The 25,953-nt window shown below is 42.3% G+C and overlaps 1 protein-coding gene across 1 annotated transcript in view; it reads right to left on the bottom strand.

Moving 5' to 3' along the window:
• The window catches only part of aifm1 (apoptosis inducing factor mitochondrion associated 1), a 59,401-nt gene extending 39,927 nt beyond the window's left edge, over positions 1-19,474 (bottom strand). Inside the window, exons 1-3 of the mRNA XM_063202279.1 lie at positions 19,248-19,474; positions 11,274-11,419; positions 6,898-7,006 (exon numbers count right to left, since the gene is read on the bottom strand). Coding sequence (XP_063058349.1) covers positions 6,898-7,006; positions 11,274-11,419; positions 19,248-19,335 — 343 coding nt within the window. The 5' untranslated portion in view covers positions 19,336-19,474. The remainder of the gene's footprint in view (positions 1-6,897; positions 7,007-11,273; positions 11,420-19,247) is intronic.
• Between the last annotated feature and the right edge of the window lie 6,479 nt (positions 19,475-25,953).

Genomic DNA, 25,953 nt, shown 5'->3' with positions numbered 1-25,953 from the left:
GATGTCATCAGCTGCGGCGGCGGCGTCGATGTCATCAGCTGCGGCGTCGGCGTCGATGTCATCAGCTGCGGCGGCGGCGTCGATGTCATCAGCTGCGGCGGCGGCGTCGATGTCATCAGCTGCGGCGGCGGCGTCGATGTCATCAGCTGCGTCGATGTCATCACCTGCGTCGATGTCATCAGCTGCGTCGATGTCATCAGCTGCGTCGATGTCATCAGCTGCGGTGGCGTCATCAGCTGCGGTGGCGTCATCAGCTGCGGCAGCGTCGAGGTCTTCAGCTGCGGCGGCGTCGATGTCATCAGCTGCGGCGGTGGCCATGCCATCGGCTGTGCCGTCGACCATGCTAGTGGCGATGAGTCAACGGTGACGCCGTCACCATTGGCTGGTGCGGCGTGGTCTGGGTTGTTGGCATGCTGGCTGTGCAGTTTTCTCATGATCAGCATTGAATCATAATCATCAGCATCAGGATCAACTGTCTTCTTGGCTGGGGTCATGCTGTGGGTTGTTTGGGCTCTGGTGGCTTTTGGTGGAAGTCTTAGCTTCACTGGAGATGCTGTGCAGAGGCTTTGTAACTACTGTTATTTCTGGGAACCTTTCACAGCACGGCTGTAGTTCCATGGTCTTAAGGCTTGCAACTGTGCCTGCAACTTCGCTTCTGCCTCTGCCAGCTGTGCAACCAGCTCGCTCGCTCTCGCTTGTGTTTCAAGGTCGTATCTTCCATCCGACGTGCGTGCAGCGAGCTGGCAATGCTCTGCAGCGCGCCAGAAGCTCTGCCCTCTCAGCAGCAACCATTTTCGCCAAGCATGAGATGTCAGGGTCACTAACAGTGTCTTTAAGTTTAACCTGCTGCCCGTTGTCCTTGTTGTTCTTTTAGCCACTTTTCAACGTCTTTGATAAAGTAGTCCCATATTTGTCATTCGTGGTTCGTACCACTCAGAGTAGTCATTTTTCTTTTCCCTCGTCATCTAGGAAATCCTGTACTTTCACGTGAATGGCTTTAAAGTTTCTCAAGCAAACTGCAAAGTCTTTCATGAGTAACTCTACTTTGTCCACGTCTCCATTTTTCGACGAGCAAGGGTTTAATTTCATTGCATTTTCTTGTACATGCTCCTAACTTGCCACGTCTCTTCAAGCAGAGCGTTTTAAACTCCTTCCTCCGCATTCGCGGCACTCTGCTCTTCAGCGTCACTCATGTTTAAATGATTAATTGTCCGTTTCTAACACACGGAGAATTAAGAATTAAGTTGTGCTGCTTTTCCCCCGTCCAAGTATTTTTCCAAACATCCATTCATTGATTACTCACAACGCAGCTGAAGTCTCTTCGTCGCGTGTGTCCTTTTAAACTTCGGGGTTTGCAGCAAACTTTCTTTCCTTTCCTTCGCACATCCAGCCACAACGGTATTCCAAAGGTATAGTCCAGTTGTGTGATCCTGCGTCAATCTTCGGAAAGTTTTCGACTTTGTAAGGGCCAATTTTCTCACCAAACTTTTTCCTTGGCCACGTGAGACAGAGTATGGCGTTTCAGACGCGCATTCCTGATTAAGCACGCACGGAGAGTGACATAAACTTGAGATGTTGTTCCATTTTATTGTCTACAGTCCGGTTGACTTTCCATTTCATTAAGCAAACAAAGAAAATAAGCAGTAAAGCTTTGATAACGCTATCTATGCGGTCGAAAACTATGTCCTGACCCACACTCTGTCTGCCAGGCACCTGTGAGCGTACCAATTAATTAAAATCTGTGACTCGCGCCACCAATGCGCGTCGGGAGGAGTGGTCACCAGTGCCAAATCATTCACAGGTGTGTAGGCGAGACTGAGTGTGTTCAGGTCCAGGTAAGTAAATAAGAACTAAATATAAAAACACAAGATGATTACAAACATAAAAGGTAAGTATATAAAACATAAACAAACATCAGGTAAGTATTTAAGTAACTAAAAGTCTTCTTTTTACAGGTAAACAGAAAATAAATAAGAAGTCACAAAAATCATGAATATGGCTCCTCCTCCTATGCTTAGATGTAGCCCATCCGATCCATATGTAGCCATCTATGCTAGCTTCTGGCTTTTCACATACAGGAAGACAGTTCAACATAGGAGTGAATAATCAAATAAACTTATCTGGTTGGCGATCAAACTTCTAAATCGGAGCGCATTACTCCAATTACAATTCGGGTGCCATTTTGATCCAAGGAGCTGGTAAAGGTCTAGGTAGCAAGCCCAGAAAGTTCAAGATACTCCTGGCACGATATACAATGGTCTCTGTGTTTACCTATTGCGTGAAGTCAGACACAATACACGCTACCGATCGTAGGCTACTAGGGAAACAACAACATAGCACGATTCACGAATACGGCAGCACACCTCCTGCTCTGTCACACTACGACACCAGCAATCGATGCCCTTTGAAATCCCCGTTTTTCACGTGGACTGATCACAAACTCTTTGCACACATGCAGAGGGTGAGACATTTGCTTAAATTAGCTCCCGATGCTCCCGAAATAATAGCCCAACATTGACAACAAATCCAAATGATATGATGCTTAGATGTAGCCTAGCCCATCCGATCCGAATCATATGCGGTGGGCAGATGGACACTCCCAACTGAGATCGCTCCCGGACGTGTAGTCCCAGGTGTTTTCTATCACTCCCGGACGTGTAGTCCCACCCGGATCCGATAGTCGGCTAGTGGGAGCGAGCCCGACAGGGGAGCGACCTGCGTTGGGAGCGACAATCAGGGAATCATGATATGTAGCCAGCTAGCTTCTGGCTTCTCACATACAGGAAGACACAGAAACTTATCTTTTTGGCGATCACAAACGTTCCCAAATCGGAGCGCATTACTGCAATCACATATCGGGTGCCATTTGGATCCAAGGATCTGGTAAAAGTCTAGCAAGTCCAGAAAGTTCAAGATACTCCAGGCACTATACAATGGTGTTTATTGCGTGAAGTCAGAGACAACACATGCTACAGTGACCGTACTAGGGAAATCAATGCAGGCAGCGCGATAGGCGACATGGGTTGGCATCCAGACATCTTGGTAAGTTAAATTAAAATATCCAAATCATAACACTCAAACATCATAACAATCAAACAACTTTGGACTGCAAATGTTGTCATTTATGTCCATCACAGAGCTACCAAAATCACATATATTGTCCATTGAAGGGTGTAGATTCAAAATATGATATTTAAATGCAAAAACGCATCTTTACGTTTTGGTATACAACGCATGGGCGTGAAAAACGCATTATTACGTCGTCGGTACTCAATGTGTTAAGATCTTTTGCTTTGCAATAGGTCTGATTACAAGCAGGGAGGTAAGAAACAAAAAATCTTTTATTAAATAAGTCTTCTATTAATTCTTAAAATATCTTGTGTTTTTAGTGGCCATACTGTCCACTGTGCTGTGTCTCCGGTATTATGTTGAGTGCAATGGCGTATTTGCCATTGAGGAAAGGGAGGACGATCCTCCCTCGAAATAATAAAGCCAGATCTTCCAGTATAAATTACAGAAAACAAAATATATTTATTATATCTTTGTTATATAATTGTTAGTATTTTATAGCTATTTTGCGATAAAAACATATACTTTAGCACAATAGACCTTGGAGGAGCGTCCTCCCTTCCATCCTCATTGACTTCCATTATAAATGGTGAAACCCCGGCCGTAGCGCGGGCTTTACTTTTTAACATTGAAGTGAATGGAGCTTAGGGAGGACTGTCCTCCCTTTAGGCGGGTCTAGAGCCATGGAAGTAATCTGCCCATCAGCGAAGCTGAATTTACCAAAAGGCAATCAGAATATGACGAGTTGGGTTGACAGACGACAAGCACTGACTCGGTCGTCATGACAACGATATACAAATCAACCGTGTGAGAAGAATGCGGCAGCAGACAGTGGAAAGTGTGGAGTAACTTCATTGGCGAATGTTTTATGAACCCTTAATAAATACAAAAGGAAAGATCAACTGCTTTCATGTTGTGAATCGCGCTATATCACTCCCTGGATTTAGATTGAAAACCGAATGGAAAGGTCAGTGTGTTTATATCAGTCACTCACGTCACTCGATCACTACACAATGCAAGCAAAGCACGGATGCAAATCGCATTCATGATTCAAATGGTCGGACCATCACCAATGTTTTTAAAAGGTAGTCTTGCTTCAGTATGTCCTACGTGCACAAATAATAGTCTCAGTGCTTGTCTTTGCGTTTCTTCTTCGTGCTTTCCCCCCAAAAGAGGGTTATTTACAAATGGGAATAAGAATGCTTTTGGCTGAACATGAATGCACTGACCCTAGACTGGCGTTCTTTTCTTTCTCCTCAAGACGAGAAACATGACAGCACGAAGCTTTAACCTCTTCATAAAACATCTCTGGCTAAACTTTCAACATGTAGCCTACATCATGTTAGGTAGTTTCATTTGGGTGGAATTAGGAATACTAGGCACGGATTTACAAAGTAATCTGTACGACGTATTTTTTATTCGGAACCCATTAGTGAAATAAATAGCCAGACGCACGCCGTTCCATAGACAACGCTCGCCAGCTCCTCCTTCCACAGCTGTCGCTTTCAACCCAGGTACAGTCAAAAGCAAAACGGATAGACGACCACAACGTCGTAGGCCATGTACTATGTTATGGATCATAAATAAGATTTTAAAAATAAGATAATGGAAGGGGTTTAAAGTGTTTAAAAATCTGTAAGAATATGTTGGAAGGAGTTGAGTTTAAAACCCTTAGGCCTAGGCAATACAAGTCACTCAATGTAGGCATTCCTAATGTCTTCAGAATTGTCCATTTGTGTTTATGGAAGTATGGTTAAAAAAAACAAAACACAACTTACAGGGTGAAATGCCATGCTGCCTTTGGTCAAAGTTAGATATACTATAGATAGATAAACTTTCTACTTTCTATAATATTTTTCTTCACTCTTCTCTTTCTTTCGCTTCAAACACTTTGGGCAGTTACATGATAATATATTATACAAAGTTTGTTGCAATTATTTTATAGATGTCACAAGTCAGCTTTCCAGACAAAACAATGCCATATCAGTTAAGTTACCTAGTAGGCCTACAACTTAATACTAAACATCTGCCATTACTAACCCCATCTGCCATTACTAACCGCATCTATCTGACTGACCACCTCCTTGTCCTCCCTAATTTTTATGACCAAAAGACGCCACTGGTTGAGTGCCACCTGCAAAATAACAATTTTTGGGGAATCTTTTGGTTATTTTGCTAATTCCCCATTGCTTGTTAAATTTGCACAGCAGCAGACAAAAATGATTCACCACCACTGTACCCTATTGCTGATGCTTATTGTCATTCTTCACTTCTTTATTTTATATCATCAAATCAGAGGCCAAGTATATGGTATTTCATCGGCAAAGACGGGCACAATAGTTCAACAACCGTCTAGTGAAAAAAAGACCCTCACAGAAAAAAAAACAGGCTAAATGTGCATCTGCCAGTTAACATATCAGACAACTATGCCATCAACAGCATCACACCACCACCACAAAGAATAAGGTAGAGAGTGCATGGAACAATTTGAAAGATCAGTTTCTTCCCTTTCCAATGGTCGGTGTATGACATTTGTTGTATTAACCTCATTGGACCTGTTATTATGAGTCCACAATCCATTATCTTGGTAATGGTTCTGCCTACAGGCAAGTGCCATACATCATTGGAAAGCTTAGGTGCTGTTTCCACGTAGCTGGATATTTTTTTCTCCTAGTTGCATTGGTTTTGCATTGGTTTTGGCCTTCCGTTTCCACGTAGCAGATATTTAAAATCCAGCTATAAAAAGCAGGAGAAAAAAATATCCTATTTAAGGGGCTGACACACATTTGTTACAATGGAGGATTTATTTTTATCCACATGTTGCGTTTACACCTAAACAGGAGAAAAAAATAACCTGCTAAAAAATATCCTGCTCCGTGGAAACAGCACCTTAGATTGTCCTCTTTCAAATATGTAACAACTAGCAATGTATAGTTTCGGAGGAGCAGACATCCGCTTTTAGATGCATTGGGCATTGTGTACTGTCCAGGGAGTGAATCAGTGTAGAACCACAACTTGCTATTATTAATGCCAAAGATGTCTTCCCTGTCAAAAGTATAAGATTAATTTAGGTCTATTCTGTGCTTTAAAGCTTTAAATAGCTTTTAAATAAAGCAAATTATAATTTATTGTAAGGTATTGTCTATAAATTCACTCCATATTTACTTTTTCCAATATCAAACAATGGCTAAACTGGTTTGATTCACACACAGAACATTCATTTTTCAAACTTGCACACTCATACACAGCCTTCCATCATGGTAATACGGGGGAGCTGGGTGATGAAAATAGATATTTTCATAACAGAAACATACAAAGGCTGCATGCAAGAGCAGCGCAGAGGAAGAGAATTTGGTTCTGACATTTTCAGAATTTAAAATTTAAGCATTTCTGCTATAAATTCGCTATGTAAAAATCTATTTCAAGATGTTTCTCCTTCTCTTCATATCTCGATATATCGCACACCTCTAGTCACTATGCGCGTGTTCATATTCATAAAAGGATCACTTGGTTTCGCGACACAATATCGACAAACGACAAAATATAGAGAATAACTGAAAGCACACGCAATTGTGGTATATATCATGACATCGCCCAGCATTAGACAATGACATGTCAGACAATAAAGCTTTTGAATCTTGACTCCTTTCAACCAGAACTGAAATTGAAACAAAATAGGCTAAATTGTCCGAAAAACAGGTATTGTGGAAGGAAAGTGTGGCGACCCCAAACTTTTGACCAGCAGTGTATATGGGACTTGAAACATAAATATCAACCATTTTGATTCCCAAAACTAAAACAGGGACATGCCAACTGTGTGATTCTCACCTGCCTCCGTGTCTGTTTGCGGTGCTCCTGTTCCTTTGTTTGGTCTACTGGAGATCTCCTCTATCCTGTCCTGATACCTCAGCTTGTCCCCTCTGACCGTCCTGTAAGCCTGCGATGACATTGCATCACATTAACCTTGAAAGTGCTTGTAACAACACATTACTAAGGCTGTAGCAATACTGCATCGCGATGCAAAAAAGCAGTATCGTGATACGCCCTTTCAAAGTTCTGTTACTCTTCAATACAAAAAACAACCACATGATATGATGGGATACTGCTTTCTAAATCATCATCATAATTATTCTTGAACTTTTAAAGATCATTAGTTGCCTCTTATAACCTATTGTACCTACACTAGAGTGTATCGTTATAGCTCTACACATTACGTAATAATATAAGGGCTTTACCCACAGACCCGGTTCTAAGGGTTTTTCGTTCTGGCGTGGCTTCACTTTTTATTTGCAGTTTATTTTCAGTTCTTTTTTTTTTTGGTCTTTTACGACTTTATTGACAGGACAGTTTGAGGTGGACAGGAAGCAAATGGTGAGAGAGACGGGGAGGGTAAGCAAATGACCCGGGCCGGGAATCGAACCCAGGTCGACCTCATGGCAGACGAGTGCCCTACTGGTTGTCCATGACAGGGTCACCCATTTTCAGTTGCAACAGGGGCGATTTTTTAATCAACACTTTTAGTGCACGGCAATAATGAGTAAGCTTACATCCCCGTTGAAAAGTAACATTATGATCAAAAATTTAATAACCACACAAGTTATTCCCAAAATGCTCATGGAGTAAGTGCAATGACATCTTTTGAGCCCACAGCAGAAAAGTAAGGTCAATAGAATAACTTAAATGACATATTTATGCAGTTTTGTGAAATTGTGCTGGTGCAAAAGTCAGTACACCCGTATGTTAAACTCTCATATAGTGTCTGAGAAAGGGCCGTGTTGGCCGTGTTGACACGCATTTGTTACAATGGAGGATTTATGTAACAAATGAAGGTCATCGGTGTGCGTTTCATCCTTGCCTTGCATTGAATTTTTACATTTTGAGCCTGCATCTGGCTAAATTTGATGTAGTGTTGCACGACCCTCGCAAAACATTTATGACTTCCATGCATTGGGATGACGTTAATAGCAATTTTTTCATGTGCGTTTCATGGAAAAAATGACCATTACACATGTTAAACTCAGTACAATGGAATAATTATTACCACTGCAAAACCATCAATTACGGCGAAAATACTTTTATTTGTGTGCTGTTGTGGCTACTGCTAATTTTTAAAGGCATTGGCAATGCATTCGGGGAAACATTTCATACCCCTCCGTTAGAAGTGTGCCTAGGTGTGACAGTAGCATGGCCACCGGCCTCGAAGTGCAATACACAGACAACATTATGAGTATCCGCGATTTTTGAATGACTATTGACTACAACATCTTGTCATGTTGGAAAAGGGCTTCCATTCAGTTACATGTTCGACGAAATGCAAAATTAGTTGCAGCAATAGCCTGATAGCAATGTAGGGCCTAAAATATCCTCTAAAACAAGTTAAAATATCCTGTAAAACAAGTTCATATGAGAGAAGGGAAATGTTTGTCTAAGTTTTCCTTTGTTCATTCATTTACCACTTGGTCGTGTTAACCAAGAATTGTAGCCTAGTAAACTAGCACCACCCGCTGGCGGGTTATATTTCAATATCTCGCAAAAGTCCTCCAAAAATCGTTTTTGCTAGGCTCACAGCGGGGAAACTTATTTGTTGTCTTCACGGAGGAGGGGCCAGGAGGCGGGGCGAGGCCACAAGCACAAATGGAGGACGCAAGGTCGCATATTGGAATGCACCCAGAGTGTTGGCCTATAGCCACAGGTACGGTTTGAAAGACAATGGGTTGTTCTCGTTTTAAGGATGTCGGAAAATTCTGAAGCCCGTGTCCATCAATTAGAAGTTAAAGGACACCCATGTCAGTAGAACAAGTGTGCATTTCACTTAGTCATCACCTGCGCAGACACAACATTTTTTCAAAATTGACGACTGTTATCCTTCGCCTTCTGTCACTCCACCATCGCGCAGCAGCAGCAGAGGTCGTGTCTCTGCACCTCCTCCAAACAATGAATTAGAAATTCAATTAATGACGACGCCACCAATACAACTGTTCGATTAATTTAAGATGCATAAACAAACGTGCGTTACGGCCTGTTACGCTATAATTTTGGACCATGACGCTTATTTTCAATACAGCGTAACAGCATTTTGTCTGTATTTGTTTGTACAATAAAGCCAGATCAATGCCATATCGCCCTTCTGCCAAACCTGACACATTTGTCACAGGGTTTTGACAGCTTTTATTCATCTCACTGACAAGCGTGTGCCAGCATCGAGGCGTAGAAACAACAACAAAGGCACGTGTAGCATCGCATCCTTATTTCAGACCAGGGATTTGTTTCTCGAAAGCGTAGTTGCTAACCTGTTAGCAACTTGGGTGGCTGTCAATGGGAAATTGCATTGCAAACAACAAAGTAGCTAACATAGTTAGCAACTGGTTTCATAGTTAGCAGCCCGGCTATGCAGAGGAAATCCGGCAGTTCCACGCTGAATTAATCTAGTGATCAGCGATGGGGAAGCTACTTTTTAAAAGTAGTGTGTGCTGAGCTCGTTACACGTTACCATACAAAACAAATCCAGAGACACTGAGTGCTAAACTCTGACATTGCGAGTTGACACTCTTCGAAACGCGAGGAGATAGCAGGCGGGAGAAGACGTGCAGATTGACATATCTCCGAAACGGGGAGAGGCACTGACATATGTGGCGTAATTACAAAATTTAATAAGGCGTAGCAAAAAGCAATGAGCAACTGTCTTCTGTGGCTATTGCCTGCGAAATGCACCAGGCACCACTCGTAGCCTTCTTAATATACCGTATTTTTTGGACTATATGTCGCTCCGGAGTTTAAGTCGCATCAGCCCAAAAATGCATTTTGAAGATGAAAAAAACAGATATACGTCGCACCGGACTAATCGTCGCACATTTTTGAAAGGTTACTCTATCCATGGAATCTATGTTGTGATAACTGCCGCATGGTAAGCTGCTCGAAGCCAACCAGTTTTCCATTGCATCCAAACTTTCGTTCAGCTGCCCTTTTACCATTTTCGGCTGCATATTTAATTACTTTCAGGTTGAACTCGGCAGTAGGCTATATTAACTTCTTTTGGGTGGTATATTTCTATTCAGTCGTCATTGTAAATGCTATTTTCTATCAGTGGTATTAGGCAAATTTTTCAACCCCGCCCATAGGGGGTTGGACCTAATGCTCTAACAGACCTATCACAGATCAGTGTCCCAGTGCTTTTGAAATCTCTGGCATTGAGGCTCCAGTAAGCAGTGTTGCCAGATTGGGCTGTTTCCCACCCAATTGGGCTGCTTGGGATGGCCGTCTGCGGGTAAAAATGGCATTTTACAGGAAAACTCGCCTAATCTTTCCCATCGACATCAATAGAATTGTGCGGGATTTAGTGCTTCCAGGCGGGTTTTGAGCATTTTTTGGGCTGGAAATCATCAGCCTCATCTGGCAACACTGCCAGTAAGTCACTGGCATAGCTGGAAAGGAGAAGCTGGAGCACACTGCAGCTTAGTTTTCAAGACTTTATTTTGTGCAAACACCCGACCAACGTTTCGGTGTTGCTACACCTTCTTCAGAGTCAAATGATAGCAAGAGAGAGACACACATTTCAAGACTTGACATTCACAGGTGATGCCACTTGGTTTGGCTAAATTGGTCTCATCTCATTGCAGGTAATTGACCCCACCCCCCAACACCAGGACAATATTGAAACATATTCATGTCTCCACCGGTGGAATGCCCCTTTAACTATTATTATTACCTTTATTTAAACATGAAGATCCCATTGAGTTACCTCTTTTTCCAGGGAGTGTAGGATAGTCACCCCTGCAGATTATTGCAGTAAGTGCTATAGCACTGCAGTTTTGAAATTGCATGGACAAATTATTATTTTTTTGTGAATCTCTGCCATGCTTGTAGGATTGAACATTCAATGTTAAGATTAAAGCTAGCTTTTAAAAATCTACAAAAAGTTATTTACCACCTAAGCCTATGTACTGGCGGCGGCCGCTGACATGTGCGGCCCACCTTCAACTCTTGGTTTCAAAATGTGGCCCACTTGAAAAACTAATTGAGTAGCCCTGATGTAAACGTGTCACAATTTTTAATTAAATCAAAATGCAATGTAAACTTGACTAAAAACTACTCAATTCTGAATTATTCATCCTGAATTAAGAACATCACGTTAACGTGGCCAATGTCAGCAAACCAGTTACCAAAAAACGTGATTTAATTGTTGCGAGTGACTGACTCATACTTACATACACTGCTCCTGCCAAACCAGTGACTCCTACTAGAACAAAGTACTTCATGTTGTCATTTCCACCGCCACTGCCGCCGCCTCCCGACGGGCCTGCAGACATCTGCATCAGCTGAGCAGTGAGTGGACTCCGCTCATTCCTCAACACTATACGCCATTAAAAAAAGAATAAAAGAATTAATGAATGAATGAACACCTTTATTGCCCTGAAGGAAATTTGTTTTGCATTTCGGGAACCACACAATAAACACTTGGACATACAGACAATTACAACATTATACAAAGACGAGACTAAAAATCAAACAAAGCATACATTAAAGAAAAGGGGATTGGATGGATCGTCTGATATTTTTTTGGCTAAAGTAGTAGTGTACTCATCAGAAATTTGCATTTTAACTTTTGCTCCAGTTATTTTAGAACCTAAATGTGTGCTTTTGTCAAGCATGTGTCTGTTTTTAACAGAAAGACCACCTCCACAACAACGGTAGCAAAGTGCAAAAGGCAAAGGACACCACACTCTGTATGAAAGTTAGATAAAACAATCTTAAAATCACTGCATCAACCTTGAAGCTACGCAGTTTCCTTACATATAAAATGGGTCACTTTATTTTACTTTCCCTGTTACATTCATTAGGTACGGAAAAAATAAAAAGGCAATTGTGCAAAAACATATTCTGCGTCGACAAATGTGCAAAACAAACATACTCAGTGAGTTGAGGTAGTACTACAATTAAGTTACTCTACTCTAGTCCCTTCTCTCCGCGTTCCCCTAGCCTGATTATCATCGACTTTCAAATCTCTTCGAGACTTGGTCTGACCAAGAGCATAACAATTAACATTTCCCAAACAGCATTTCCCAAATGGCCTCCCTTGGTTTGCTAATCAGTCCCTCCAGGATTTTGCACTGGGATTTTGTGATTTTTGCGGTCAAAATGTCTGATTTTGTGGCGGCATTTTCTCATTTTTTGCAAAGATTTTGCGGCATTTTCTCATTTTTTGCAAAGATTTTGCACCCCTTTCTGGTTTTTTTTGGTAACTGAAAACCACAATCAGTCTAAGCAGGCTTAAGACAAAAGAGAGAGATTCAGAAACACACTTCCTATATAATAGAATAATAAAATATTGACAATAATAAAATATTGTCAAAAACTGCCAGAGCGTCTTATGAGCCAGTGCGTCCAATGTGTAAAAAAAATCATGGCCGCGACACTCATGAATCTCTGTCAATATTTTAGAACGACTTCGGGGGAAAACGGGACTGCGCGTTATGAAAAAAATACTTGTGGGTATAGCCTACCAGTAGGCTAATGAAGAGCGTCGCGGGGTAGGCCTACAGTAGCCAGGTTGTATGCAAGCGTTACAATGTCACCTGTTGGAAGACCTCTCTCTCTCTCTCTCTCTCTCTCTCTCTCTCTCTCTCTCTCTCTCTCTCTCTCTCTCTCTCTCTCTCTCTCTCTCTCTCTCTCTCTCTCTCTCTCTCTCTCTCTCTCTCTCTCTCTCTCTCTCTCTCTCTCTCTCTCTCTCTCTCTCTCTCTCTCTCTCGTATTGCAAGTTGTTGCATATTATTTGCTTAATGCAAAGTTGTGATGGCATACACGCTCTCGTTGACATGGTTGTGTGCATGGTTGCATGGATTCGCAAGACTTTATTGCAATAACACAGTGAAAGCGTGGAAGGGCCGTTCACTTCCTCTCTGTGTCCTTGACTGAAACAAGTTGCAAAACTCTACACTTCCGAATCCTTTGCGATCGGCACTACAGTGATTGTTAACAGAAGGCTTGTGCCTACGCATAGACATAGACCCTTAAATTACAAACATTTAGCGAACATTGAAAAAAGATCAGACAACGACCGTCGGGTAGCATGCTCATGAAAGCGACAGGGGAGAGTGGAGAAGATGCGCAAAAATGTAACGTAATGTAATGTAACTAAGATGTTTGCTACTGTGCGACAGCACCGCCACTATTTCATGACTGCATACACTTCTTCGTCATGGATAAATGCGCAACAATACTTTTTCCAGCCAGGATTGCACTGAAAAGTAGGCTACTGCTATTAAAAAAAAGGTCACGGGTGTGCAGCACCGACGCCTGCGTGTAGGCCTGTGTGTGAGGCATGAATCCACGCGATCGCTGAATCGCGAAAAACTGGAGGGACTGGCTAATAATTGTTTGCTTCCCAACAAAGTGGGAGGAGTTCCAGTATTTGCAGGAACACAGAAAGTACTTGCATTGACTCCTGACCTGACTGGTAGCAACGCTGAAACTGTTGCGTCACTAGGAGGGCACAGCCTGGCTAGCGTTCCCCCTTCTTAGTCCATTCGGCTAAAGAAGTAAAAGTTAACATTGCTGTTGGATCAATAACGTTGGTACACTGACATAGATTGGAGCACGTAGGCTACGAGCTGCGCAGATTATGTAATGGAATGTGGCAGAAAATCTTTGGTTTGTTGTGATGGACTGTTCAATCTAGAACCTTGACGCGGTCCCTGAAATGCATACGGAAACGTAACAAAGTGACACTTTTAAAACTTGCAAAAGTAGAGCATGGCTTTAATGCAATCAGAATAAACAATTGCCATTTTTATTCCCATTATTATACAGCCAATTTCCAGATAAACCAGCTACATCTGCCTTTATTAGCCAATTTTGTTTACCTATGGAAACAGCCGTCAAGAGAAGCGAGAAGGGAAGCGAGCGAAAATCCTTTGCCTGGATGCAGCTGACACGAGACAAGTATTTGACAGGAGAGTTCTCTCGTGCAGGTATTTTTAAATGACGTATGCGTCCGTTGTTGTATTTTGAGATAGTTACGGCACAGTAAGAAGCGATATCCGCTGAAACTGTCTTTCTCCCTGTAAATAAACCACATTGAGGGTCAAGTTGTTGGACAGCGAGCAACAAAGGCTAAAAACGAGATCTCGTCACCCAACGAAAACATTTGGCCACTAGATGCATACAGCAGACGCTTTCCAGAAGCCAGCACATGCCTCTTGCCCATGCCAAAGCCATTTGTTTTTTAAATATCCTTGCTGCGATCACGCTAATAATTTTCCCACATGGGCACGTAGCTGAAGCAAAGCGGAGCTCGACGCTCCTCAGGAGACCCGCCCCATTCCACTTCTGATTGGCTAAAATGCTACTGTCAGTGTTCACCGACAAACACACATAGCCAAAAGTAAACGTCTTTTTTATTTATTTTTTGTATAAGGCTACTTTGCCTCGCAGTCCATCGCAATATTTAAAATTCTGCGGAAATTAATGGCGGTAAAATAAATTTTAGACCTAGCATGAAAATCTGGTTTCTGAACTTTAGACTTTTTTAGACTCCGCGGGAACCCTGATCAACCCACCAAATCTGGAACAAATCCATCCACCCAGACAGAAGTTATGGGCCAAACAAAAATTTGGCCATCTTGAATTCAGCCATCTTGAAAGGGCTGGCCTCCAAAATCTAATCAGTTAATGGAACTAACCTAGAGCATTAACACACAGAATCTGGAACAAATCCATTCACCCGGTCAGAAGTTACGGGCCAAACAAAAATTCGGCCATCTTGAATTTAGCCATCTTGAAAGTGTTGGCCTCCAACATCTAATCAGTTCATGAACCTACCCTTGGGTATTAACACATCGAATGTGGGACAAATCCAACCATCCGTTCAAAAGTTATCAAGTTAACACGAAAGACCTAACGCAGCAGCGGACACGGCGGTTGCGCACACAAAACCATTACATCCCCGACGGCGCTCCGCGTTTCGGGGATATGATGACCACCAGAAATGAGTGTTGACAGATACATCTATGATCTAGTATTGTGATGTAGAAGTAAGAGAATAAAGACATATTACACTGTAATCAAGGTAGAACATAGATTCTGGTAAGGTGCAAGACAATGTGTTAAATTATCATAAAGCAGGCAGTGTAGAGAGTGTGATAGGCTATTAACATAAAACCTTAAATATATGCTTTCATATGATTATATAAAATTGTTTGGTAACTTATTTTTTTTATGCTTAATATTTATATACGCTTATAAGCGTGTACTTTTCATATGAATTTCAAATAAAAATGTTGGCATATTATGGGACAAGAAGTTGGCTGTTCTGCTATTGACACAAGCTACCATCAAACCATCTACCATTCAAGTAACTTAAAGCTTTAAAAATGTGCACTAAAACGGTTATTTTATCAATTCATCTCAAAGTCCTCAAAGATTCTCTATTAGTGCGTTCAGGCCGACTGAGAACCGTGCTGGAGCCCATTCCCGCACCTAATCGTGAACCGGTTGTCGTGTTCACGCCACAGATATTTGCGTTCGCGAACCAGAAAGTTTGTTCGCAATGCGAACCATAAAATACTAGGTTTTTCTCCGCGAACCGTAACGAACGCGTAGCCGTCAGCAGGTTCATCCGGGTAACACAGTCGCGTGCGGCTCAGAGATAAGCACTTTAGTGCCGAACGTAACTGGTGCGGGCACCGGCTCCGGCTCCGTTCTGGTCAGCCTGGAAGTCCTATATTAGCGCTTTCAGGCCGACTGAGAACCGTGCTGGAGCCCGTTCCCGCACCTAATCGCGAACCAGCCGTCGTGTTCACGCCACAGATATTTGCGTTCGCGAACCGGAAAGTTGGTTCGCAATGCGAACCGCAAAATACTAGGTTTTTCCCGGGTAACGCAGTCACGTGCGGGAAAAGTTCAGAGCTCGGTATGAACACAGGCGGTTCGCAGATAAACACTTCAGTGCTGAACGTAACTGGTTCGGGCACCGACTCCAGCTCCGTTCTGGTCGGCCTGAAAGCCCTATATGTGGAAACGAATACCATGACCACTGGAACCTTGTGAAGGTTGCGCAAACCCGGGATATCGGCCATGTTTGACCATATGTGGACAAATTTCACTATAATTTTTCACAGCGGGACCCTATGGCAATGATTCAACTCTTCCCACAGATCATGGCTCTGGTATTGGGTATATCTTACATTATAAGCACAACAAAATACCTCCTTTTAATGTATGTTCTCTACAAGTCTTCTGTTGTCCAGTCTTGCACTTTAAATGTCTGTATGAGCAATGTCTACGTCCATACTGTCTTATGTCCATGTATGAGTACTGTCTATGTCTATACTGTCTATGTCCTTACCTAGATTAGTCTATGTCTGCATGGGAGAGCAAGAAACGCAATTTCAAATTCTTTGTATGACCAGTGCATGTAAAGAAATTGACAATAAACTTGACTTGATAATTACACTGAGATGTTATTTTGGAATCTGACCACTTAAATTCCTGACACATGTAGGGCAGTCATGGGTAAGTGGTTAGGGAATCAGACTTGTAGCCCAAAGGTTGCCGGTTCCGCTCCCAACCCGCCAGGTTGGTGGGGGGAGTAATTATTAACCAGTGCTCTCCCCCATTATCCTCCATGACCGAGATACCCTGAGCATGGTCCCACCACACTGCTCCCTTTCAGGCCGCATTGGGGGCGTCCCCCTTGCACGGGTGAGGCATGTCACAATGACAATGGGAGCTGAAGTTTCCCAGTTGGGCTTTCACATCAAATTTCATGTTCAAGTCATGTTACTAGTATTCACCGTCATGTGGGTCAACTGCAATACATTTGAAATGACCTCAGAGGCAAACAAAATGACCCTGCTGGCCAGATTTAGACCACCGGGTCTGAGTTTGACACCCCTGACCTACAGCATGTGAGCCTGTTAGGGATGCACCGATACCAGTTTTTTGAAAACCGATACAAGTACGAGTACATTCATGTGTGTACTTGCCGATACCGATACCTTTTACCACCAAAATACAATGACAATAAATGCATGACCTTGTTTTTTTTCCACCTGTGATATTTTTATTGTCCATTTCCATGTAGATTTAAATGTTAGTAAATGTATGAGGTGGCACTTTTTTCCATGCTGCTTTCAAAGTCCACAGAACATGACAAGATTTTGCATTGTTTTGTGTAATAGCAGTATCGTTCCTGGTATCGGCAAGTGCTTGACGAGTACGAGTACGAGTATAATGAGCAGTATCGGGTGCCGATACCGACACCAGTATCGGTGCATCCCTAGAGCCTGTGGTAAACTAATAGCCATCAGTAGCAGTGTTGCCAATTCCGTTTATTATAAGCGACCTTGGGCTTCTTTTTTTGAGCAGTCGCTTTAAATTTTCTAAAGTCGCGGGTTGTGTTTTTTTGGGCTTGTTCTTTTCTGGCAACACTGATCAGTAGTCAGATGGAAGAACGCGACACTGCTTCTTTACGATTCAGAACTTCATTTTTTGGTGTGCTGATGTTTCAGCACTTGGCCTTCAGAGTAACCACCATACCAAAAGTGAAAAGATTCTAAACAAGGGCATCATGGGACAACCAATTGGGAATCCAACCAAACAATTGCATATAAAGTGAATGCATTGAGCAATTATACATACGCTCTGTGCAAAAAGGCAAAGGGGGTGCAATCGTCAAAGGTACAAATTTCATGTTTTTTTCCTAAACGTTCGAGGTGTGCAGGGCTGCGAGCCCGCGCAGAACTTTGTCAAACCTAATAGCAGGGCTGTAGTACTCCAGTCCGGACTCAAGTTTGTTTTTTTGTGGACTTGGACTTGTCTCGGACTCTGTATTGTTTGGACTCGGACATTGGTCTTGCCAAATTAGGCTTTTGGACTCGCCTGGGTCTGTCATTATTTTGTTTAGAACACTGGCCATCATTCTAAAGTGGAGCTTTAAATCCAATAGCAAGTTTGTCTTCACATCCATGGCATATAGGTTACCCTCAAAGTTTCACATTATTAAAAATCATCCTTTTCATTGTTAAGCACTGACCAACATGCGACTCGGACTTGACTTAGACTCTAATCTTTTTGGACTCGGTCTTGTCTCGGACTCGAACCTCTTTGGACTCGGGCTTGACCATTCTGGTCTTGGACTTGTCTTGGACTCTACAAAGGTGGACTTGACTACAGCCAGAAATACTATTAGCTGCGACTACCGAGTCCAGCAAGTAAAGTTGGTGAGCTGCTACTGAGCCACCTTCTTGGAATAACCCCACAGGAGGTGGTGGTCAATCTGTTAACGGTAACTGTGATCACTAGAAAAAGCGGACTCCTTTTAGCGGATTTACGACCACGGCCAAGTCGTAGAGACAGTGACACATCTAAGGACGGAGTCAGAGATGATCATCTGGCTTTCGTGTACAGACGCTTGAATGACCACGAGAGTAATGAGCATTCCCGCAGCCAGTCTCCTTACGAAAAAAAATGAGACAAGGTACTAAAAACAGATCATGTCCAGTTGGCAGAGGGGCGCGGGCCACCATAAGACATCCTGAACGACCTTGGCTTGGCGTTTAGCCCGACAGCTAATCCCGTGGTCAGTGTTTCTCGAAGGGGGCATCAGATATGGAAATGCTATGGCTACGATGTGTGACACCAACTTAAATGTACTAGATGTGCACGTCTCATCATGGGGCAAACTTGGGGCTTCCATTGTTGATGAGTGTTAACAGCTGTGTAATGAAACTATCGGGTAGTCCAACCATGTGTGTAACTAGTGTTCCATCCAATGGGTTTTCCCGCGAGGTCGGGCACGCAACAAATTTGACTAACTGATTGATCGCACTAGCAAGCAGGATTTTATGGGAGCATTGGTTTACGAAAACAAATTGCTAGCCATACAAACTTATGACACAACTACCAGAGGACCATACACAAAGCCCATGATTGTAACGTTGAAAGCAAATGAGATCTGCTATAACAAGCCACAAGACATTGTCCTTTACTGCTTTACGAGACAACAGCATGTGGGATGAAGTCATAAAAGTAAAGTCATGTCTGTTTTGAATAGGTGGCAACATACGTTGATGCAAAGCAAATAGCCCATGGTGTGTTTTTACACGTCTTGCGGCACTGAGTTTGGGTTCTCGGTTGGGTAATCAAGCTATCGTTACTAGCCAGGCAACGTGGCTACTTGCCTGCTTTTTTCGTATGCTGCTGATACAAAATTGAAGACGTCCTTGGGAGCGGGGCCACCTTTTTCCACAGAGCTCTGCACCTCAGCATTTTGGTCTGCGGGGGACTAACAAGAGAGACAGACAAATCAGCTAAAACTAAAGTGGCTAAGCGTAGCCTACACTTGATACACACACAGTTCCCTAGGACACTTCACAGGTCATTCTCATTCTTTTCAGTGCGTGCTTCCGCCATAGGCTCCACCCCTATCATGACGCGTAATTTCATTGTGTCAAATTAAAAGTTTGTACTGCTGCTCAATGACAGGGGTTTAAGACACCACTTAAAAACGCAAAGCGTTATTTTTTATTTTCAAAACAATGTAACACTGATTTCTGTTTTATTCAAGAGACTCATTCCGTGGCTGATTATGTGCTTTTTTGGAGGTCACAGTGGGGCAGTTAGTGAAGCGCACGGGTCCACCCGCTCAGCGGGAGTCTGCAACCTAGAAATAAATTCACGTGTGTAGGCCTACTGCATACGGATACAGATAAAATTGTCTCTAGGCTATGTATGCACGGTCATTAACATTCATAAAAATGGAAACAACAATTTTCTTACTGAGGTAGAAAGTAGGATAGGCCTACTTCACTGGTTGTCCTAATGCTACACTGGGACCAAAATCCTGATTTGTGACACCCAAATTTGAGAGACAAAGTCTGCAAAAAGTCTTCCTTTGTCAATTTGGGTGTGCTGAATTCAAATCTGCCATATGCCGAGCTCTATTGGTTGACCTCTAGAGGTCATTGAACTTTGACCCTGAAAGTGTACCAACTGCACCCAGTTCAAAGTTCAAAGTACTTTATTTGCCATTTGTGCATAAACTAGTAGTCCAAGCACATAGGAACTCTTGTGCAGGCCCTCTGAGTCAATAAATAGAATTAAATAGAAAAAATAGGAAGACAAAATACATTAAAAAGTGATAAAAATCAAAGAGATAAAAAGAATAATAAAAAAAACGTGGATCAGATGTTCTTTTTTGCCATCAGTCTCACTGTTGCTGGGAAGAAACTGTTGAAAAACCTTGCTTTTCTGGTAGGAATGCTGTCCGCTCTACTGTGTCTCAGTTTGTATGTGCAGTTCTTGTGTTTGAGCAGAGAGTTAGCTGGGTGGAGTGGGTCTTTAATGATTCTCTCTGCTCTCCTATGGCTGCGCTGTACATATATGGAGTCCATGGAGGGAAGTGCTGTGCCTATAATCCTCTCTGCAGTCTTGATTATTCGTTGCAAAGACTTCCTTTCAGCCTGAGTGGTGTTGCCATACCAGACAGTGATGCCTAGTTAATCAGGTTTTTAAGCATGTAATTTATTAATTTTAAGCTAAGTGATGATTTCAATTGACAAATGCATCTGTTTGGTTAATATTGGAATGCTAAACTCATGTTTACTTTGCAAAATAGGCTGTTATTATTAGTTAGTGATTATTACGTCATTATTACTTCAAGGTAAAAACATGACCTGTTGTCCGCACTTAGCAGCATTCTTGTAAAAATGTGAATTGTGTTTGCTCCTGACTGTATTAATCATCATTTAAGATGCAGGTGTAGTGTAGGGTGTTCTCTGTTTGACCATATGTCATTGAGGTGTCTATAGGATATATACACGCTTGGAAACCAAAAAGAGTGTATGTTAGGATCCAAGTGTGATGGAATGTCTCTCGGATTCCACAATTTTAAACCATCTTTCGCACAAATGCAAATAGCAATAATGACGGATCAGGTTTAAAAGCACACAAATTCAGTCATATATCCTGCCACTGGCTTCTGTAGGATAGGGGGAAGAGTGTTTTGACAGAATGACACAGCCAACAAAGGTATTCAATAGACAGAGATAAAGCACACCCACTGACAACACTGAAACCATGACAGCTTTTTCACAGCTACACAGCATACACAAATAGGCTACATAATAAAGAACTCAAGCCAGTCAACAAGTTTCAAAGTGTTCTGTAAAAAAGGCCTTGCAGTAGCCTGTATGGATTCTGGTGACCTTGAAGATTGTCCAGTGTCCAGTGCACTAGATTACCACCCACAAAGACACAGACACAGACAGAGACACACAAGGAAGGGCAATACATACATGGGTAAATGGTGGAGGAGTAACTAGGCCCTTTAAAATGTTTTTGGGCTTTTTGGGGCCTTTATTTGAGATGACAAGAAGTAAGTGGGAGAGAGCCATTGTGAGGTTGGGAAATGACCCAGAACTGACTCAAACCCGGGTCTCCTGCGTATGGTCGGCTACAGTGTCATAGTGTGCTGTGCCATAGCACTCCCCCAGTCTTACTCCTGACAGTATAATTTACCACCATGTAACATTGTTAACACTTTTTTAGCATATTCAGCATACATAGCATTGTTAGCATGATTAACGTAATTGTTACCATGCATGCTAATCTTTTTTTAACAAAGTGAAAATGAAATCACACTGACAAAAGAAATATTAATAGCAAATTAGCATTTTAGCATTGCCAGCATGTCTGCTATAGTATCCTTGGGCTTGTTCGTGATGGAGCAGTGCGGCTTTTGCTCTGCAGCGTGCATGCCTACTTTGCCATTTCAATGCATTCTAGCTAGCAAATTCCTTAGAAGTCTTTGCTTTTACTCTGCAGCGTGCATGCAAACTTTGTCATTTCACTGCATTCTGGTTAAAATCTGACCAGAATGCATTGAAATGGCAAAGTGTGCATGCACACTGCAGAGCAAAAGCAGCACTGTTCCATCAAAAATGAGCCCATTAGTTAAAGTTCAATGACCCCTAGATGTCAACAGTGGACAGATAGAGTTCGGCATATGGCAGATTTGAATTCAGCACACCCAAATTGACTATACAAGACCATTTGCCCACTTTGTCTCACAAATGCCTTGAGCTCCTTAAATAAGCCCTTTTTTGAATTCTGGTCCCAGTCTATACTTTTAGGTGGTGACTTCAATATTACTTTGGACAACACAGTTGACAGATGGCCACCAGGCCCCCAGACCAATACTCATGAACGGCCATCCGGGTACTTTGCTCTTAAATTTGCGTTACGCCCCTTTATGGGCGAAAACAAACCGAATGTCTCATTGACTTACAAGTTACATGCAACATCGGCTAGCCTAAATGAACACATTCCATGCTTCAGCCACAGCTGTTTAGCTATATTATTTGAACAGCAGGCAACACAACACGTGTCCGGCATGTTGCGCGTGAACAACGTTAGTCTACAGGTCCGTATCTTTCGTTTATTAAACACCAACATCACCAATTGACTTGCATGGGTTGTTTTCCCCCACAAATGGGCGTAACGCACATGGAAAACGTCACACCCTTCATGAGTATAGCCTACCAGTGCTGCATTGAAATATCTAATGCAAAGGTTTGATTTAATAGACATATGGTGAGGACATTACCTACTGACATAATGTTTACATGGAGTAATGCATCAAAATCCAGACAATCACTAATTGATCTCGGGTTAATTTCAAGTAATCTCAAACCTAGCACTAAAAGAGAGATTCTCCCGACCCCTGTCACTGATCATGAAGGCATTAGGATTTACATTTCTCTTCTCCCAAGTTCAAACAGCCCAAGAGGCTCATATTGGAAAATGAATAGCTCTGTTCTGAGTCACATATAGTAGCCTATGTGTTAAGGCAATTAAAGGGACACTCCACCCATTTGCATTAGGCTTTCCATTGCTAGACACCCAGTCATACTTTTGAATGGTTGTGCAACACTCTCTCAATTCCCAGTGAAACAGGAGAAATCTGTATTCACATCTTAACACTTCCTCCTACAATGATGTAAAAATCATCATTTTGCATCATTGTAGGAGGAAGTGTAAGAGAGGTGGATTTCTGTTGAGACTACAAGCCTTTTCCCACCCTTTAAACCCTGCCCATAGGGGGTTGGACCTAATGCACTAAAAGACCTATCACAGATCAGTGTGCCAGTGCTTTTGAAATCACCGGCATTGAGGTTCCAGTAAGTAGGCGCATACGACTTTGTTGCGAGCGTCGATGTTGCAAAAGGCACGTCAGCGAGAACTTGTTGTCACGATGTGGGTGTTATTAAATACAGCGCATCTAAAGTCGGCCACAAATATGAACGAGACGATGAGCTCGCACCAGTTTGCTCTACTAACACACCACGTGTGAGGAGTGGGGGGACAGGCAATGAGGAGGAGCTGAAGTGGGGACCTGCGCAAACTTGTGTAGAGGTGTGAGACAAGACCCATATACACACTTGAGTGAGTTGTTGACCAACCAGTTCATGGGCGCGTGACCTTGGAGGCAGTCCGCCGACGAGCGTTGAAGGGGATAAGCAACTGCAGAGGTTGCAAGATCTGACTGCAGTCGCATACATCCCGCGATAATTTGACACCATGTGACATGTCACCTCGTCAACGCAACGTCGACGAAATTTCGAAGTTTGACAGGAAATCTAACCGTCATGCAGCATTTTGATCCAGGGTGCATTGCTGTCTTCATGCGCATGCATGCGTTGATGCGAAATCGAACGCACTTAGTCACTGGCAGAGCTGCCTGTGTGTGGCCTGTGGAACTTGACCAATTACAATGCAATGCATTATGGGGATTGTTGTTACTTACAAATCCACAAGCACTAAAGAGTCATTTTCTGCCTTTTCTCAGCCAAGAAGGCACCAAATTAGAAATTTATGCTGCTATTCAAGATTCAAGATTCAAGATTCAAGGTTCAAGATTTTTATTTGTCACGTGCTTCCTTGTACAAGCACAATTGGCAGTGAAATGGGGATTGCAACTGCTCTGTGCTGTGTTGGATGGTATAAAATAAAAATAATAAAATAAAATAAAATAAAAAAATAATTAAAAATAGTTATTGTCTTAATTCAAAAACCGGATGGCTTGAGGAAAAAAACTCTTACGCAGTCTCTCTGTTCTACATCTTATGGAGCGTAGACGTTTCCCTGAGGGCAGCCTTTCGAACATGGAGTGACTAGGATGGAATGTGTCTTTCATAATCCTTTGTGCTCGTGTCTTTGCCCTTCTTGCATATATATCTTGCAGCCCTGGAAGGATGGCGCCAGTGATTTTTTTCTGCAGCATGCACTACTCTGTGCAGGGCTATCTTATCCTGAGCTGTGCAGTTGCCATACCACGTTGTAATACTTCCTGTAATTACTGACTCAATTGTGGCAGAATAGAAGGACTTCTGCATGTCTGATGGAATTCTGAACTTCCTTAGCCTCCTGAGGTGGTACAGACGCTGCCTGGCCTTTTTCACTACGGTGGTGATGTGAGGTGACCAAGACAGATCTTCAGAAATGTTGACGCCTAGATACTTGAAACAGCTCACTCTTTCCACAGGGGTACCAAAGATTTCCAGTTGAGCATAGTTCTGATCTTTTCCTCTTCTGTAGTCCACCACAAGTTCTTTGGTTTTGGTGACGTTGAGCTCTAAACTGTTCTCTGCACACCAGGATGACAACATCTCAACCTCATTTAGGTACACTGTAAAAAAAATCCCGTAGTTTTTACGGGAAAAAAAACTGGCAGCTGGGGTTACCAGAACAATTCCGTAAAAACGACAGAAAAACTGTAATTGACTTTACTGAATAACATGTACATTTTACAGTTTAAACCCAGACACAAAACACTGGAGTCCTGTCATATAAGCATTGACACCATGTATATGGTAAAACATCATCTGAAACAGGCAAAAAAGGTAGCCTCCACCTCGTCTTACCAGGTTGACTGTGAGAAACAAGAGCCATTTAGTATTTTTTTTAGTTCAGCCACCCATTCAAATGCAAAATCATTAGCAGCGTTTCCCAAACATGCACCATTCTGTGGCTCAGCACCACAAAATTAAAACAGAGCACCACAAATGTAGTTCACCTCTTCACAGGTCTATGTCAAATAAGGCATACAAAAATGCACAAAACCCATACTATCCAATGGTTTTCACGGGTGATGGGGGCATAGCACCACACAATGCTGCATGGTCTGTGGGAAACACTGGTATGGTAAATAGGGTACTAAAAGACATCAATCCATGTCAGAGAGAATTCCTCAAATATACAACTTTATTGTAGCAAACCAACCACTTTTTTTAAAGAAAAATATGGCACAACTTTGTAAACAAAGACATTATTGTTTAAAAAAAATAAATAAACAAAAAACATTGAGGCTGAAATGAAAACATAAGCATATACGTTTTCAGCTTTTTTTAGTGCAACAAAAGTTTTAGTGCAAAACAAAAATCTGTGTGATTGTTATCCCAGATAAAAATGGAAATGTTTGCGTTTGAACGACAGGCAGTTTTTTCCTTTTTTTGGTGCTAGAACCAGCACAAGTTTGAATACAACAGGGAGTTTTTTCTTTCTTTGGTGCTAGAACCAGCACAAGTTGCAACACATCAATATTAATAATATTGGTTAAAAATGAATAATAAAATAAAAAATATTCTTCTCCAAAATAAGAACAATGCTCGTACACGGCATCAGAAACGAAAGGCCGAGCATATATATACACATGTATATGAGTGAGCGAGCATGAGAGAAGCCTTCCTTCTAAGTGTGTGTATGAATGTGTATGAGAAAGAAGCTGTCATTTAAAGTAAGTAAGTGTGTGTGTGTAAGTGTGTGTAAGTGTGTGTGTGTGTGTGTGTGTGTGGGGGGGGGTTGTGAAAAGGTGTATGAATGTGTACA

Source organism: Engraulis encrasicolus, chromosome 7 (genome assembly GCF_034702125.1).
Source record: "Engraulis encrasicolus isolate BLACKSEA-1 chromosome 7, IST_EnEncr_1.0, whole genome shotgun sequence".
NCBI lineage: Eukaryota > Metazoa > Chordata > Actinopteri > Clupeiformes > Engraulidae > Engraulis > Engraulis encrasicolus.
Note: the sequence above shows the minus strand (reverse complement) of the source record. Positions and strands in the feature narration are given on the sequence as shown.